Here is an 18,205-nt window from a genome sequence, read left to right on the forward strand (position 1 = left end):
ACTAAATCTGGCCATACGCTAACAGATTGTTTGCATTGAGCCTGGGGCTGAATAAAGAAAATATAACAGATTTCTCCATCTGTGCTAAGGATGTCTCTCGGGGGCAATGGTAACAGTGGGCACAGTCAAAACAGTGACTGCAGCTGAATGGCTTTGGTCACTGTTTTGTTGAGAATGATTTGCCCAACACTTTTTAGAATTGCACTTATGTGACCCATAGGAGAAGTCCAGGCAAAGGACCATAGGCTGGACTTCTCTTTTAAGGCTTTAGAACCACTTTAACTTTCTTAGCAATATGAGCTACAGTAGTCTTCTATTGGATCAGTCTCCACGGGTCAAATTTCTCTCCCCATGTTTATCAGTGAGTTCTGGTCACCTATTCACTGGTTTTCCTTCCTTGGACCACTTGTTGTAGGTGCTGACCACTGCAGAGCCACTACACTACATTCCACATGAGCTCCAGCCATTACAATTTGGCCCTTGTCAAAGTCGCTCAAATCCTGACGCTTGCCTGTATTGCCACTTTCAGGTACCATTGTAATGAGATAATCAACATTTTTCACTTTCCCTTTCAGTGGTCATATTGTTAAGTGTTAATAAAAGTTAAGTTATAATGATCATAAATCTAGTGCAAAACAAATTGAAGTAGAATGTGTGAATTAAAATAAAGCAGATTGCACAGAAAACATTTAGGGGGATACTAGTAACTAAAATGTACTATTGGGTGTACTAATGGGGAGATAATAAACAAAACAGGTACTTGGAAAATGCGCTGCTATATAAAGCTACATACTGTAAAAATGTTGACACATCAGCATATGGATATTTTCATAGTACATGTGTTCATGCATTTGAAGACTAATCTTTTATAAATTTCGACTGAGACAAGTCTTTAACAGGGTTGCTCATACGTGATTGATATAGACATTTGGTACCAAATCCATATTTACGGACCACACATGAAAGAGTGGAAGTAGCGGTACAAAGACAGGTTATGTTCTTGTGCACCTGTTTTTATTTTATTTGGGATTGCGTGTCTCCCTGCTGTGCACCATAGCTCCTCCTGTCGACCCTTCCATCACTACTGTATCCTAAAAAGTGCCATAGTTGTCAGCAGGTCAAACCACAGACAACAGCAGGGAACATGATATTCAAAACAGCCAGAAATTTTGGATAGCAGCAGTACTGGTGGCGCTGGCACAGAGCACCCCAAGATTGGAATTGCAAATACAGCAAGTATTCCTTTTGTTAATGTATAGGGTGGCTTTGGTGTGACTATTCTTGACTAGTAGCAGGGTTGCTTTATTAGTTATTTAACAATCCTTTCCAATTATATCCACTCAGGACATTACCCTACAAGGGTGTTGGTAAATTCTATTCATCAAACACACGTGTAAAACACAAGGCCTGCAGGGCAAATTCGGCCCTCCAGGCCATTTCACGTGGCCCTCGCACCGCTCCTGCAGCTGTGGCAACTCACTTTTTTTCTGCACCCACCCTGTCACAGCAGTTGGCAGCAGAGAGGACAGAACTCCTCCGCCAGATCCTGCGCAGCTCCTTTCAGCCACAGAGAGGTTAATTTCTGCACCCCCCGCCCTCCTTCCCCAACTCCGCAATCGGAAGCAGAGAGGAGGACGGAATTCCACCTACAGATCCTGAGCCTCTCTTTGCAGACCCTCGTCATCTCCATCTCCCCTGGTCTCGCTGTTCAGCAGACTCCAGCCCTTTTCTGGTCCTCCTCCAGACCCTGCCCTTTCTGTTTCCCATCTCCACCTCCGGTTTCTTCCCAGCAGCAGCACAAGGTAAGGGGAGGTCCAGTCCACAATGATGATGTGGCTTGCTATGAAATTAAGTTTCACACCCCAAATCTGAAACAAATTGTGACTATGTATAACCATCCTAGAATTCCCTACACAACCATATATACTCTTATCTGTTGTATTGTGCACATTATAAAATAAAACAGACTCAACTTTGCCAAACAGTTTTTAGTTCACACATATGGCAATACATGTTTAAGCTGGGCAACTGCTTAAAAGTAATCCCTCTATGGCCAGTCCTACTTTTCTCTGCAAAATGCAAATGCTCCAGTGGGCACAATGCCAACATAGGGCAAACAGACACAAACTGGAGAAGAGCCACAAGGTTCAGAAACCAAATATACCTGTGCTCAAATCCCAATAGCTTGTACACGTATATAATCTATCTGGTGCTAAAGGGGTGTGGCCACATGTTAATAATAGAAATTGCGGATGAACCCTCTGGGATTACTTTGACTCAGTTGGCCAGCTTAAACATGTATTACAATATTTGTGAACTAGGAATCCTTTTTTTTTTTTTTTTTTTTTGCTAAATTTGCTAGAAAGGGTATATAGCAGTGTGCGGAGGGTCCATCCAGAATTTCTAGTGTTAACGGGCGGTCCCACCCCTTTAGCACCCGATGGATTCTATACATGTACAAGTTATTGGGATTTGAGCACGGGAATATTTAGTTTCTGTTGCATTGTAGATTAGTTGTCAAACCTGAAGCTGGTGGCTTCTCCTCCAGTTTGTGTCTGCTTGACCCATGTTGGCATTGTGTCCACCATAGCATTTGCAGAGCAGAGCAGGATTGGCCTTAGAGGGATTACTTTGATGTAGTTGGCCAGCTTAAACATGTGTTGCAATATGTGCTGTATGAACCAAAATCTCTGTTTTTTATTGCAAAGTTTAATAGAACAGTGAGCAGAGGGTTCATCCAGAATTTCTAAGTACAAGTTGGTCTCGTGGTTTTGGATGGGTGCACCACAAGTACCTTGTGTCTGTCAGGAGTCGGCAAGTTTGCCGCAAGATCACTTGTATCGGAGACGGAAGATGGCTCCCCTCCAGCTGCGCTCCGGTCGTCTCCGCCGCTTACCGGAGCAATCGGGAGCAGGCGGAGACTATCGCGTTCACTGCCTGGATGGCGAGCGGGGGAAAGATGCTCTTAAGGGGGGAAAAATCATTTTTTAGTGTAAATATAAGATCTGAGGTCTTTGACCCCGGATCTCATATTTAAGAGGTCCTGTCATGCTTTTATTTCTATTACAAGGGATGTTTACATTCCTTGCAATAGGAATAAAAGTGACACACTTTTTAAAAAAAAGGACAGTGTAAAAATAAAAAGTAAAATAAATTAATAAATAATAATTTTAAGCGCCCCGTTTCGCCGAGCCCATGTGCAGAAGCGAACACATATGTAAGTCGCATCCGCATATGAAAACAGTGTTCAAACCACACGTGAGGTATCCCCATGATCATTAGAGCGAGAGCAATAATTCTCGCACTAGACCTCCTTTGTAACTCTAAACATGTAACCTGTAGCAATGTTTAAATTTCGCCTATGGAGATTTTTAAGGATAAGTGTTGTTGCCATTGCACAAGCGGGTGCAATTTTGAAGCGTGACATGTTGGCTATCAATTTACTCGGTGTAACATTATCTTTCACAATATAAAAAAAATTGGGATAATGTTACTGTCTTTTTTTTTTTGTTAAGTCAAAAAAGTTAATTTTTCCAAAACAATTGCGCTTGTAAGACCGCTGCGCAAATACGGTGTGAAATAAAGTATTACAACGACCGCCAGTTTACTCTCTAGAGTGTCTGAAAAAATATCTTTATAATGTTTGGGGGTTCTAAGTAATTTTCTAGAAAAAAAAAATGATTTTAACTTGAGTCTGAAAAATAGGCCAGGTCCTTAAGACCCCATACACACGATTAGATTATCTGCAGATTTTTGTCTTCAGGTTTACCAAAACCATGTAGTGCAAGGGGCCTGCCTGATTGCACACAAATTGAAACTCTTAAAGTGGTTCTGCACCTAAAAAAAAAAAAAATATTAAAAGCCAGCAGCTACTAATATTGCAGCTGCTGACTTTTAATAAATGGACACTTACCTGTCCCAGTGTCCAGCCATGTCGGCGGCAGATGACGAGCGATTGCACGTCTCTCTGCTGCCCCCGCCGCCATCCTCGGTTCCCTACTGCGCATGCGCGAGTCGTGCTGCGCGTCTGTACTGGTCCCCGCTGGGTCCTGGGAACTGTGTGTTTCCCAGAACACAATGGGGGGGTCGGGACATCTGTGGGGGTTCTGCGGCGGTCTGTCCCGGAAGTGGGTGCAGATATCTGGATTATCCAGGTAACTGCACCCCCCTCCCCCTGAAAGGTGCCGATTGTGGCACCGGAGGGGGGGAGGGATCAGATTAGCGGAACTTCCCCTTTAGGGTGGAGAACAGCTTTAAGGTTTGACCTAATAATATATGGTTTTAGTACAGTGGCGGCCTGTGCATTGTGGGTAAACAGGCGCCGCCCCCCCCATACATGCGCCCGGGCCCCTTTCAGGACGCCAGATGCATGGATTCCTATGGTGGTGGTGGGAGAGGGTGGTACTTTTCGAAGCACATGATTAGAGCCAGAGGCTCTAATAGGCTTCAAAATAGGGTTGGCTCGGTGCGCAGCGAGTGTGCCCTGATCCCACCCAATGGTGTGACGATAGCGAATTCATTTTTGCTATTTTCACACTAACCTTCCTCCCCTCCAATCAGGGGGCAGGGCATCAGACCTATTTCCTGATTGGCCAAAGCGACAGGCCACTCTATTGGATACCTGGCGCTTAGGAAGAGGAGCGGAGGAGACACACTGGAGTGGAGGGTGCCGCCACTCTAGTGCACAGCTGCTGCCTGGGGGTCTGTCAGAGCTGCTGGGGGGGGTTGGGGGGTGTTGCCAGCACCGCGAGCCCGGCGAGTGGGGGGTCGTGGGCACAGTGGCTGCATTTGATGGGCACAAGTGGCTGCATTTGATGGGCATTGTGGCTGCATTTGATGGGCACAGTGAGGCTGCAATTGATGGGGGGGTTTCAGCACCAGCCACCACTGTTTTGGTAAATCTGAAGACAAAAATCTCTAAATCTGTGTGTGTGTATGGGGCTTAAGTGGTTAATAATAATTATTAATGAGAACAGTTGCCCAGGATGGGCAGTGGAGTCATTATGACTATCTGCAGGAATTTGCTACATCATAATAACAAGCGATTTTCAGAAAATCGTTCTGCTTGCCTCTCAGTGTCAATACACTGGTTTTATTATCCAATCTATGTACAGTCAAAATGATCAGATCTGCAAACAATTGAATAGTTATATCTCCCTATCCGATCAATTTACACTCCTTGGAGATTTGATTGTTTGCAGCAATGAGATTCATTAATCCGATTGTGTTTTTTTTTGATTAATCAGATTATGAGACTGCATGGTGGCAGCAAAGATGTGATCGATAATTTATGATTCTCTCTTTAAACTATTGATCAAACTCAACTTCCCTGTGTGTGTGTCATTTCGATTTTTCAATTATAGATTGGAAAAAAGATTGATCATTTTATTGGAGAATGTATGGCCACTATTACTGAGAGTAATTACTATATTTAAGTTTGTAAGATCAGACATGAATGTTACCAATTTGTGTCCAGCTTATAACGACTGAAGTGTTTAGTTTATGAATGCAGTGTGATGAGTGTAAGGTCGGTGCAGTGATCATCGCCCTGTCATCTTCCTGCAGTCAGCCCAGATTTCCCGAGTGACGTCACGGCTTGTCATGTAACCTTGGTGACCGGGAGACGCCGAGACACGCCGGAGCACACCATGATGGCCTCGGAGCGGCTCCAGATAGAGGTTGTGGGGCTCCTCAGTGAACCTCCTTTCCATATCGCCAAATGTGCTGCAGAGGTGAGGCCTGGAGGGATCAATCAGAGATCGCTTATTATATGCATGCTGTCATTTCCTACACCTCCTTAGTACATCGCTGTCACTATACACTGGGGGGGGGGGGGGGGGGGGGGGGCTGCCTGGAGATCGATAACAACTAGGAGCCTCCTCCAGATCATCAATCCATACTAACAATCTACTGTCTACTAGGTATGACACTTGTGTGTGCTGAAATCATACTAATGCTGGTCATACACTATACGAGAAATTATGGTCATTAAAGCTGGCCATACACTTATAGATTATCTGCAGATTTTCTATGGTTAGATAGAAAAAGTGCAACAGATTTCTCCATGTTCGCTAAACTGTGTGGATGGAGGAATCTCCCACTTTTTCCATCTAACCATAGAAAATCTGCAGATAATCTATAGGTGTATGGCCAGATTTAGATAGTTTGTTCGTTTTTCAGCCAGTTAATGGGCACAAAATCCATAATCTTTGGGAAGTTTTTGAGCCGAAAACATGAAGGACAAGTTTGAAAATTTTCTGCTGAATGAATGATAAATTAAAAGGTTAATGTGTTTCCCGTCAGAACTGTCTGCATTAGGTATATGTAAAAAAACAAACGAAAAATGTATTCATTTATGTCCACTGAACGATTTATCGGTCATTACATGATGGCACTATTGTTTGCGCTCATAGCCAAATGTCCGTTTTTCGAAAATGGGTTTGGCCGATTTTTCGTATAGCGTAGGGCCAGCATAAAGCCCCATACACACTATCAGATTTTCTGCAGATTTTTTTCCTTCAGATTTACCAAAACCATATAATATGAGGTCAAACCTTAGGAGTTTCAATTTGTATGCAATCAGGCAGGCCCTTGCACTACACGGTTTTGGTAAATCTGAAGACAAAAATCTGCAGAGAATCTGATAGTGTGTATGGGGCTTTAGTGTCATAGATTTGTGGTGTTCTATGTGTTTTTATTTCTATGAATAACAAGTAATAAATGGAGGTAATCTAGAAAGCATGCTCAGATCCTGACCTGTCCGATTTTTACTTTTGGTAATTAAATCATTAATATAATACAAGATCTTGTTGTCATAAGCAACAGAATATATGAAAAAAAACGTTTTTTGAATGCCTTTTTCTGTTTCTAAAATCTATATATCATCAACATAGAAGCTTGCACACCAGTACATAAAGTAGTACTAAAGGCCAAATTAAAAAATGACATATATAATATGATATAGTCTGTCACTATTAGTCTTTGATTTTCTGAGTTGTTCCCCCATAAAATAGTTTTATTACCTGTTGATCCTATTATTTATCAACTTCCTTTTCAAGCCAAACAAAACCCTTCTATCGTTTACAGCCAAGGGAGCTGCCATCTTAGCTTCTGTGTGATTTGCTGTTGCCATGGTGCTGCACATGTGATCGGTTATGACTTTCAGCCATTTGATGACTTGACAGTTTGACCAAAAGCACAAGCGACTGTGACAGTTATCATTTATAGAATGCCTAGAATGGAACTGTTTTGTGATACCATTACATGAGTGGGTTTAGTTCCACTTTAACAGACCAAGCTGTCTGGTGAAAGTGGCAGTTAGAGGATTTCGCCAAACCATTTATCCATAGACATACGCAGCCTAATACATTAGGGTGTGCACCCCAAAACTCAAACACACATGACTCTCTGCAGCCTCAGATGCATGGAGCAGTGAATGAATGGGAAGTGCTCTGTGCTAAGTAGCTTCCTGTTCATCCACAAACTGAAGCATAGTAAGCACCGTTTAATATGCTTCAGTTATGAATGAACACAGTGAGTATGTACACAGTGAGAATGAACACAGAGTATATAGCCCCAGAATCACAGATAAGGGTATATAGGTCAGTATTACAGATACAGTATATAGATCAGCATCACAGATAGGGTATATAGATCAGCATCACAAATAGGGTATGTAGATCAGTATCACAGATACGGTATATAGATCAGCATCACAGATACGGTATATAGATCAGCATCACAGATACGGTATATAGATCAGCATCACAGATATGGTATATAGATCAGCATCACAGATGGGATATATAGATCAGCATCACAGATGGGGTATATAGATCAGCATCACAGATAAGGATAAGGTATATAGGACTGCAGCACTGTCCAATACCCCCTCCCACCCCCAGCGTGGGTCTCCCTCCACTGACAGGTCCCCCCACCCTAGTGGGCGGCGATGGTCTCCTTGCACTTACAGCACTCTCCCACCTCCGGCACGGGTCTCCTTGTACTGATAGCACCCCCCCCCCACACACACATGCGTGGGTCTCCCTACACTGACAGGAACCCCCTCCAGGGACGGCACTTACCGGCCGGGGTTGTGACCTCTCCTCCTGCTGTGTCTCCTCCAGTGCAGGCATCAGCAGGGGAGGGGCGCTCCTCCAGCTTCCTCTGCTCTGTGTCTCCTCCTCCACCAAAGCGCTGAGCATCCAATAGGATCACCTGGTGCTTTGGCTAATTGGGAAACAGGTCTCACTGACCTGCCTCCTGATTGGCGGGGAGGCACTGTAGTGTGAAAATAGTGAAAATTCATTTGCTATGGTCACACAATTGGGAGGGATCTGGATGCATTCTCTGCGCCCCGACACCACCCTTGTTTGAAGCCTATTAGAGCTTCACATGCTTCAAAAATAAAATACCCAGCCCCTCCCCCCACGCCCGCCATAGGGGTGCATGGGCGTATGGATAGGGAGGCAGCAGCAGGGATGGGGGGGTGGCGCCCATGCACCCACAATGCATGGGCCGCCACTTAAACAGTGGTGGTAGCACTGAGTAAAAATCAACTCTCACATTTTTGTGCACATTGGTACTGTTTCACGTCAAGATGTATATTTCATAGTCATGAACCTAATTTCCATTACCTATATTACAGTGGTGGTACTTAGGTTGGGAAAAAAATACACATTATTACTAAAGTCTATTTACATCTAGTCCAGTGGTCTCCAAACTGCAGCCTGCGGGTCAGATATGGCCTTTGGGGCACTATACCATCCACTGACCCTAATGATGCAACATCATTCCTCCCACAGACAGATACCAATGATGAGGCACCATTCCTACCTTTAATAAACCAACAAATGAGCACTATTCCTCCTGCAGATACCAATAAAAGGGCACTATTCCTTCTACTAAAATCAATGATGGGACACTATGCCATCCACAGTCCCTAATGCCGGGGCACCATTCCTCTCACAGACAGACACCAATGATGGAGCACCATAACTCCCAAAGGCAATGCTGACAAGGGTTTCAGCATTCCCCTACTTAAAAGAGAAGTTCAGTTTTTTTTTTTTTTTTTTAATCATACTTAACTAGTTGCAGATGCAGAATCAATCTGATGCTGCATTTGTCCCCCGCCAGCTCTGAGACTGAGAACCAAGCGATCAAACACCACTGATCGCTCAGTTCTTAGAGCTCTGTGAGCAGAGACCTGGTGACTGTCAGGGACCATTGTCTGTACTTCTCCTTCAACTTTAAAAACATCTTTTGCCTGTATTGTTGTTGGAGATTTCCCCTCACTTCTGGTTTGATAAAACAAAGGAACATCTCTCTAAAGTAGCACCAGATACCAGTAAAACAAAGATTCCTATCTTTCCCTACTCCATCCAAAGCTACAAAAATAGTGATAAATGCACTTTGAGTGAGTGCATTTAGACTTGAAGTATCTGAAAAAGGTACATGTGGTGTATTGATTAGATTTCCTTTGCACAAGGCCCACAGGCTGTGTTTGCAAGTGGCCTACTGAATGGCGTGCTAGCTACCAGAGGCAATGAGGGGTGTAACATAGCATGTTTAATAATATCATTTTTATTGTGGTTTTATTGTGGTTGGAAGCTAGCTGAAGACGCTAATGGGGAGGTCTCACCATCAGAATTTTAGACTATATAGGGTAAATTCACTAAGGCCTGGTTCACACCTAATCTTTTTTTGGTGCATTTACAGTTTTTCAGAAACACACATTTGCAGCCAAAGGACCAGGCCCCTTTTTGCGATTCGGCACTGCGTCACTTTAACTGACAATTGCGCGGTCGTTCAATATGGTTCCCAAACAAAATTGGCGTCCTTTTTTCCCCTCAAATAGAGCTTTCTTTTGGTGGTATTTGATCACCTCTGCGGTTTTTATTTTTTGCGCTATAAACAAAAATAGAGCGACAATTTTGAAAAAAATTCTATATTTTTTACTTTTTGCTATAATAAATATCCCCAAAAAATACTGGCAGTGAAGGAGTTAACCACTAGGGGGCAGTGTAGGGGTTATGTGTGACGTTATGTGTTTTTTTTTTATTGTAAGGGGGCGTGGCCTGGCATGTAATGTCACTGATCGTCTTTCCCTATAAAAGGGAACAGACGATCGGTGACAGTCACACTAGGAAGCGCAGGGAGAGGTTTGTTTACATAGACCTCTCCTCGTTCTTCAGCTCTGTGACCCGATTGCGGGACACCAGCAGCGATCGGGTCCGCTGGTCCTGCGGCCACGGTCATGGAGCTCAGGACCAGGTCAGAGCCTGCCACCGGCGGCGGCGCGCTCCCGACCCATGGCTGGGCACTTAAACAGCCACATACAGGTACGTGATTGTGCCCAGCCGTGCCATTCTGCCGACGTATATCAGCGTGAGGCGGTCCTTAAGTGGTTAACCTGGTTTCCTATGGATGTAGTTCACATCTGTGCATTTTATGGAAAGGACCAAGTTTTTTTCTGGTTTTTAGTTCCATGGATCAAAAATGTGTATTGAAAAACGCTAAATGCACCTGGAATATGCAAACTGCAATCTGCATAAGTGTGAATCAGGCCTAAAGGTTACTGCATGTGATATGGAGGTCACGTGACTCATTTTTTGGAAATATCTCATTAGATAATAAAAGAGTCAATTCATCAAAGTAAAATATTAAATGTGAGGTAAATACCACACATTTGTTAAAATAGTGAGATAAATATTGCAAAAAAAAAAAAAAAACTCGTGCTAAATCATTAAATCATTAAAGTAAATTCACTAAAAAACACACACATTCATTATTTATCACAGCAGTTATTTTGAAAAGTACAAAATAACAATTGGAGGGACTCTGCACTGGCCAGCAAGTGAAAAGTATACAATGTATCAGTGTGAAAATGTTCTCCTCTGAACTCAGGCATGAAAATAAATTGTAACATTTCATCAGAGGGAGAGAATGAAAGTACACAGAATATTTTCACAGTTTTCACAATATTGCTGTGTGCCATCTAGTACAGTGTTAGCCCGCAAAAAATAAAAAAAGCAAAAAAACTACAAAAATAACACAAAACCTAAGTGCTAAATAACACAAAACATAAATATTTAACGCATTCGTTAAATAATGCTTGTTTTTTAGTAAATGGACTACTTTTGATCTAAATACCGCATGAGTTATTTCATGCGGTATTTATCTCTTAGTGAATTGACCCTTATGCCTCTAAACAATGGGATGTTAACTCTTCTGATAAATCAGGGGTAGTCTCATTCTTCCTGCTGCATTCATAATCTAAAAGAGTTTGCTTGCTCCCTCCAGCAAGCTATGCTAAACATACAGCTGGGGTGCAACAGGAAAAAGCAGTGCCGACGCGCTGATCCCAGCACATTGCACTGTTTGCTTTTATTCTTTTATTTTTACAACTTTATTGAAATGTCATGTCGCATTTCATTTGGTTCTATTGCTGGCAACACAGTGCCAGTGGATTGCCTTCTACCACTCTACAGTGAAAAAAAGTACTGCATTTTATACTTTTTTTTGACGCACACCACCATCAACACAAGGCTTTTCAACACAGCCCCAACTCACCTGGTGTGAACAAGTGCTAAATATTCAAGAGCAAGAATGAAAGTAATTGCTGTTTCAGATCGTCAGAGTTGAAAACACAGGGGCATAGAAACTCAGCCAGCACTGTCTGACACTTTAATATATGTCTGCTATAAATCTGAATTGATATTGGTTCTTCCTTATCCATTAACTAACAAACTGCATTGCTAGGTACTGAAACATTCATTTGATAATGAGTTTGAAGATCCAGTCATAAAGCCACTGCTGGAATTCGCCTGGAATGAATATCTACTGGAGAAAAAAAAGGTACTACTTTCTTTATTCTTCTGATTTCCTGACCACTAAATAACCTGTATGAAAACAATTCAAATAAATAAAAATCACATAAAACATATAACCCCAGAAGAGACAGCATTATGGGGAGGCAATAAGATACATATCCATAATAAGTATTATCCAAGCTGCGAGGTCCTCGCCTCCTCAAGGGATGCTGTCCCTTTGAAGAGGACACGTGACAAGTGACGCAACGTGGCGGGTGGAGCTGGTGACATAATTTCCACTGTCTCGTACATTGGGATTAGCGGTGATGAGACGAGGTGCTTGCAGCTTGGATATAATACTTGCATTTATACAAGATGTGGAAAGTGTGAGTGTGAATTCTTATGTTTTAAGTAAATCTTATTTTAATGGTATTGCACAATGAACTCTTCTTAAATATTGTTGAGCAACATTTCGAGAAATAATTTTTCAAAGAGAGCATGTCCTTTATCAGAACTGATTTTCCCTGGACTATCTAGGATCTTCCTACACCTTTAAACAAGGCTTGAATAGACCCTGGTGGGTCTTTCTTTGAGGTGAATGGCCAATTCACTCAAAGATGGATGGTGGTGGTGATTGCACATTTGTTTCCTACAAGTGAGAGGGATATCTGCTTACTTCAGAATCATCACAATTCTCTCAATTTCTTTGCATATTTGGACTTTTATTGTGTTTTTTTTTTTCAATTTTGTGTTTTTAAAATTTTGCGCTTTATTCTACATTCACTTAAGTTGTGGAGATAATATACAGTTTTTAGTTCTATATAATTTACAGTGTTGAATAAGCGCAACCATTATTTGTATAATTTACTAATTATGAGTGTGAGTTCACTTACCTAATAGTAGCAGTTTTAATATATATATATATATATGTATATATTGTAGACATGTCACTGGAGAAGTGATCGAGGGGGTGTACATCTCACCTAGGTTGCTACACAGTGTGAGATGGTAAATCCAGGATGGATCAGTTTCTCAGCAGCGATATGCTGCTGAGTTGTTATTTAATTTTGCCGGGCCTGGGTTTATATGGAATGGCAGGTAGGTTTGGTAGAGGGACCTGTCATTCCACATCCCCCGATCCAGTTCTGGGTTTGGGATCAGGTGAGCTTTGATCCTAATTAGCCTGGGAAGCTAAAGGCTCTGCAGGGTCTGCAGGTGATTGCTCTCAGCCAAGGAATGAACAATCTGTGTGTTGAAGGAAGCTGCAAGCACAGCCACTGCTGGAGCCAAAACTCACCCTGCGATATCCAGGCGAAAGACGCTGTGTTTGTAAGTGTCAGATAGGTGAGCAGAACCTGTTAGTAAGCGCCCAGCCGGGCTAGGACTTTTATTTTTGTTGTACTTAGAAAGCACGGTGTTGCTGTATATTTTGTTTGCTGGACTGTTTGTACCACGAATAAACGCCAAGATCTGCTTTATAAATTCCAAGTCTGCTGTGAACTGTGTCCAAACACACCCTACCCCGGGAAGATCCCTTACAATTGGTGGAGGTAGCGGGCAACACGGTTGCTAGGGGCAACGGTGTGGACAGACTTGGCTACAGCTGCTTATGTCTTGGGTGAAAGCTGCAACTACACTCCAAGAACAGTCCAGCAACATGGAGGAGATGCTGAAGCAGTTTATGCAAGTGAGTTTGCAACAACAGCAACGACATGAACAGTCCATGGCTGCACAACAACAACTTATCGAGCACCTGATAGCAATTCGAGAGGCGCCTGTGGTTGCTAATCCACCCACAGTGATGGGAGCCGCTCCAGAGATTTTTTTTGGGAGAAGGACTGTACAGAAAGCGCTGCAAAAGATGACTGCTGAGGACGATGTTGAGGCCTTTCTAACAGTATTTGAGCGCGTGGCTGAGCGAGAGAAGTTACCAGCCGCTGAGTGGGCAGAGGTAATTGCGCCCTATTTAACAGGTGAACCCCAAAAGGCCTACTATGACCTCAGTGAGCAAGAGGTTAAGGACTATACTCGGCTAAAAGAGGAGATACTTGCCCGACTAGGAGTTACTACTGCAGTCCGTGCCCGGAGGGTACGCAACTGGAGCTACAGTCTGGACAAATCAGCGAGGTCCCAGATGTATGACCTAATCAATTTGGCAAGAAAGTGGTTGGAGCCAGACACTTCTACTCCTGCACAAATCCTAGAGAAGGTCGTGATGGATCGCTACCTCCGAGCGCTTCCTACTGACCTGCAACGCTGGGTGGGACAAGGTGATCCTAAGAATGCAAACGAACTTGTCAACCTTGTGGAGAGGTTCCAGGCGACTGAGGACTACCTCCGTGATGTTCCTGCAGCATCTTCACCTCCCCGGAGCGCCAGATCTGTGCCGTCAGCTGGTAAGAGACTTCCATCTATTGGGGGAGTGTGGAGGGGTGCTGATAGAGGGAAAAGGGCTCAAGTGGTGTCTCAGGGACAAAAGACTGGTGATGGTCCCGGGTGGCTAAGGGGCTCTGAAAAGGACTCCTTGCCCAAGAGACCAGGCCCTATCCAGTGTTGGAGATGCCATGAGGCGGGACACGTGTCGGCCCATTGCCCTCTTACCTCTGAACCCATGGAATGTGACGCTAGCCGGCGTCAGTCGCTATTTGCGGAACCATCTTGTGCTGCAGTTCCTGGACTAGAGACTGAACCGCAAATCTGCGACATCACAATCAATGACTTTCCTGTTAAAGCGTTAATGGACTCAGGAAGCCTCGTAACCTTGGTGCATGCTAGCCTGGTGACTGGGGACTTAGAGTCTAAAAAGCATATGAGTGTTGTGTGCATACATGGTGATACAAAAGTGTACCCTATAGTGCTGGCTAAAGTCGGGACTGAACAAGGCACAGTACAATATGAAGTGGGTGTGGTTAAAAACCTCATGCATAATGTAATATTGGGGCGCGATTTTCCTTTATTCTGGGCTCTCTGGGAAAAAAGAAAAATCCCCAAAAGGAGTGAGGATACCTCTAAGGTGGTTGCCTTGTCCACTGTGAATGATAAAAGTGTACAGGATGAAAATGATTGTTTTCCTTTGCAGGTCCTGGCTGGGGAGGAGGAGGCTCCTCCCACTGAGCAAAATATACTAGACTTAGAGGTGTCTAGCGATAATTTTGGGGCTGCACAATTACAGGACCCCACTCTCAAAAATGCGAGAGAGCAGGTTGCTGTTATGAACGGGGTACCTCAGGAACCAGATGCTGAAAAAAGATTTCCACATTTTTCGGTGACTAATGATCTTTTCTATAGAGTCAATAAGGTTAAGGATGAGATTGTGGAACAGCTTCTGGTACCTAAGCCGTACCGGCGTCAGGTGCTTGACATGGCACATAACCATGTTCTTGGGGGACACTTGGGGACTGACAAAACGCGAGAGAGGGTTCTCCAGAGGTTTTTTTGGCCGGCCATATATGATGACATTAAAAAATACTGTGAGTCGTGCCCCACATGTCAGGTTAGTGCCCCAGTGTCACATTTTCGCAGTCCTTTGGTTTCGCTCCCTATTATAGAGGTGCCTTTTGAGCGTATTGCCATGGATTTAGTGGGTCCCATTGTAAAGTCAGCTAGAGGACACCAGTATATTTTGGTAGTCCTGGATTATGCGACCCGCTATCCTGAGGCTGTACCCTTAAGAAACACTGCATCTAAAACAATTGCACGTGAGTTGTTTTATATGTTCTCTAGGACTGGGATCCCCAAAGAAATCCTAACTGACCAAGGTACGCCATTTATGTCGAAAGTAATGAAGGAATTATGCAGACTATTTAAAATCTCACACATCCGTACCTCTGTATACCACCCCCAGACGGACGGATTGGTGGAGAGATTTAATAAAACTTTGAAACATATGTTGAAGAAAGTGGTGGCAAAAGATGGTCGTGACTGGGATCATTTATTACCCTACCTCATGTTTGCTATTAGGGAGGTGCCCCAAGCGTCCACAGGGTTCTCACCATTCGAGTTGGTCTATGGTCGTCACCCTAGGGGTCTACTGGACATTGCAAAAGAGACATGGGAGAATGAGTCCACCCCATAAAAGAGTGTTATTGAGCATGTAGCACAAATGCAGGACCGTATAGCCACTGTAATGCCCCTGGTAAGGGAACACCTCCAGAGGGCTCAAGAGGCCCAAAGTAGAATTTACAACCGGTCCGCAAGAATCAGGACATTCAACCCAGGCGATAGGGTCCTTATACTAGTCCCCACTGTTGAGAGTAAATTCTTGGCGAAGTGGCAAGGTCCCTATGAAATTGTTGAAAAGGTCAGTGAGGTGAACTACAAGGTGCACCAACCAGGTAGAAGGAAGCCTTTCCAAGTTTATCACATAAACTTGATCAAGCCCTGGAAAGACAGGGAATCCTTGGTGGCGACAAATACTGTTAATAATTTGTCACCACCAATCCCTCCAGTCAAGGTAGGTGATACTCTATCAGTGTCACAGAAACAGGAGGCTCAGGAATTTTTACAGAAAAACAAAAACAAGTTCTCTGACCTCCCAGGGCGTACACACCTCATCCATCATCACATTGAAACTGAGCCTAGAAGCAGAGTAAACCTTAAGCCCTATAGGATAACCGAGGCACGTAGGGAAGCCGTATCTGCCGAGGTAAAACGTATGCTTGCTCTGGGGGTAATTGAGGTGTCACAGAGTGAATGGTCCAGCCCAATTGTGCTAATCCCAAAGCCCAATGGAACTTGGAGGTTCTGTAACGATTTCAGAAAGTTGAATGAGATCTCCAAGTTCGATGCGTATCCTATGCCCAGGGTAGATGAGTTGATTGAGAAGTTGGGTAACGCCAGATACATAACCACCCTCGATCTCACAAAGGGCTACTGGCAGATTCCACTTTCTGGTGAGGCTAAAGAGAAAACTGCATTCTCCACCCCTGATGGGCTATTCCAGTATGTAGTGATGCCATTCGGGTTACATGGAGCGCCTGCAACTTTCCAGAGGTTGATGGACTTGATTCTGCGACCACATCGTGATTACTCAGCTGCCTACCTCGATGATGTGGTCATTTTTAGCCCTGATTGGGAAAGTCACCTCTGTAAGGTACAGGCCGTGTTGGATGCAATAAGTGATGCGGGGTTGACCATAAATGCCGAGAAGTGTGCTCTAGCCCTAGAAGAGGCCAAATATCTAGGCTACATTATTGGGAGAGGGTTGATTAAGCCACAGCTAAATAAAATTGAGGCAATACAGAATTGGCCTAGACCCCTGACAAGGAAACAGGTTAGAGCTTTCCTGGGTATTACGGGGTATTACCGTAGATTTGTGCCGAACTTTGCCTCAGTTGCTGCTCCACTAACTGACTTGACAAAGGGCGGAAAGACAGCAATGGTCACGTGGACCCCAGAGGCCGAGAAGGCTTTCCAAAGCCTTAAGTCTGCCTTGTGCCAACCACCTGTCTTAGTTACCCCCGATTTCAGGCGAGAATTTCTGGTCCAGACAGATGCCTCTAACACAGGCTTAGGTGCAGTACTCTCACAAGTAGTGAATGGTGAGGAGCATCCAGTGACGTACTTGAGTAGAAAACTAACCCCGGCCGAGAAAAATTATGCCATTGTGGAGCGAGAATGTTTGGCAGTGAAGTGGGCCCTAGAATCGTTAAAGTATTACTTGCTAGGCAGGAAATTCAAGTTGGTGACAGACCATGCCCCCCTAACATGGATGAAGTTAAACAAGGAGAGAAATGCAAGAGTGACTAGATGGTTTCTGTCCTTACAAAACTTTAATTTCACTGTGGAACACAGGCCAGGGAAATTACAGGCAAATGCTGACGCATTGTCAAGGGTAAGTTGTCTGTGGGGACAAAAGGCTCAGCCCTCCGGTCTGAAAAAGAGGGGGGGGATATGTAGACATGTCACTGGAGAAGTGATCGAGGGGGTGTACATCTCACCTAGGTTGCTACACAGTGTGAGATGGTAAATCCAGGATGGATCAGTTTCTCAGCAGCGATATGCTGCTGAGTTGTTATTTAATTTTGCCGGGCCTGGGTTTATATGGAATGGCAGGTAGGTTTGGTAGAGGGACCTGTCATTCCACATCCCCCGATCCAGTTCTGGGTTTGGGATCAGGTGAGCTTTGATCCTAATTAGCCTGGGAAGCTAAAGGCTCTGCAGGGTCTGCAGGTGATTGCTCTCAGCCAAGGAATGAACAATCTGTGTGTTGAAGGAAGCTGCAAGCACAGCCACTGCTGGAGCCAAAACTCACCCTGCGATATCCAGGCGAAAGACGCTGTGTTTGTAAGTGTCAGATAGGTGAGCAGAACCTGTTAGTAAGCGCCCAGCCGGGCTAGGACTTTTATTTTTGTTGTACTTAGAAAGCACGGTGTTGCTGTATATTTTGTTTGCTG

General features: G+C 44.0%; 1 protein-coding gene across 1 annotated transcript in view; it reads left to right on the forward strand.

Annotated features, from left to right (window-relative positions):
- The first annotated feature begins 5,602 nt into the window (after window positions 1-5,602).
- PPIL6 (peptidylprolyl isomerase like 6) overlaps window positions 5,603-18,205 on the forward strand; it is a 37,672-nt gene continuing 25,069 nt past the window's right edge. The window contains exons 1-2 of the mRNA XM_077487141.1: window positions 5,603-5,732; window positions 11,761-11,856. Coding sequence (XP_077343267.1) covers window positions 5,649-5,732; window positions 11,761-11,856 — 180 coding nt within the window. The 5' untranslated portion in view covers window positions 5,603-5,648. The remainder of the gene's footprint in view (window positions 5,733-11,760; window positions 11,857-18,205) is intronic.

The sequence above is a fragment of the Lithobates pipiens genome, unplaced genomic scaffold, assembly GCF_037356315.1.
Source record: "Lithobates pipiens isolate NorthernLeopardFrog02 unplaced genomic scaffold, aLitPip1_a1.2 Scaffold_18, whole genome shotgun sequence".
Classification (NCBI taxonomy): Eukaryota; Metazoa; Chordata; class Amphibia; order Anura; family Ranidae; genus Lithobates; species Lithobates pipiens.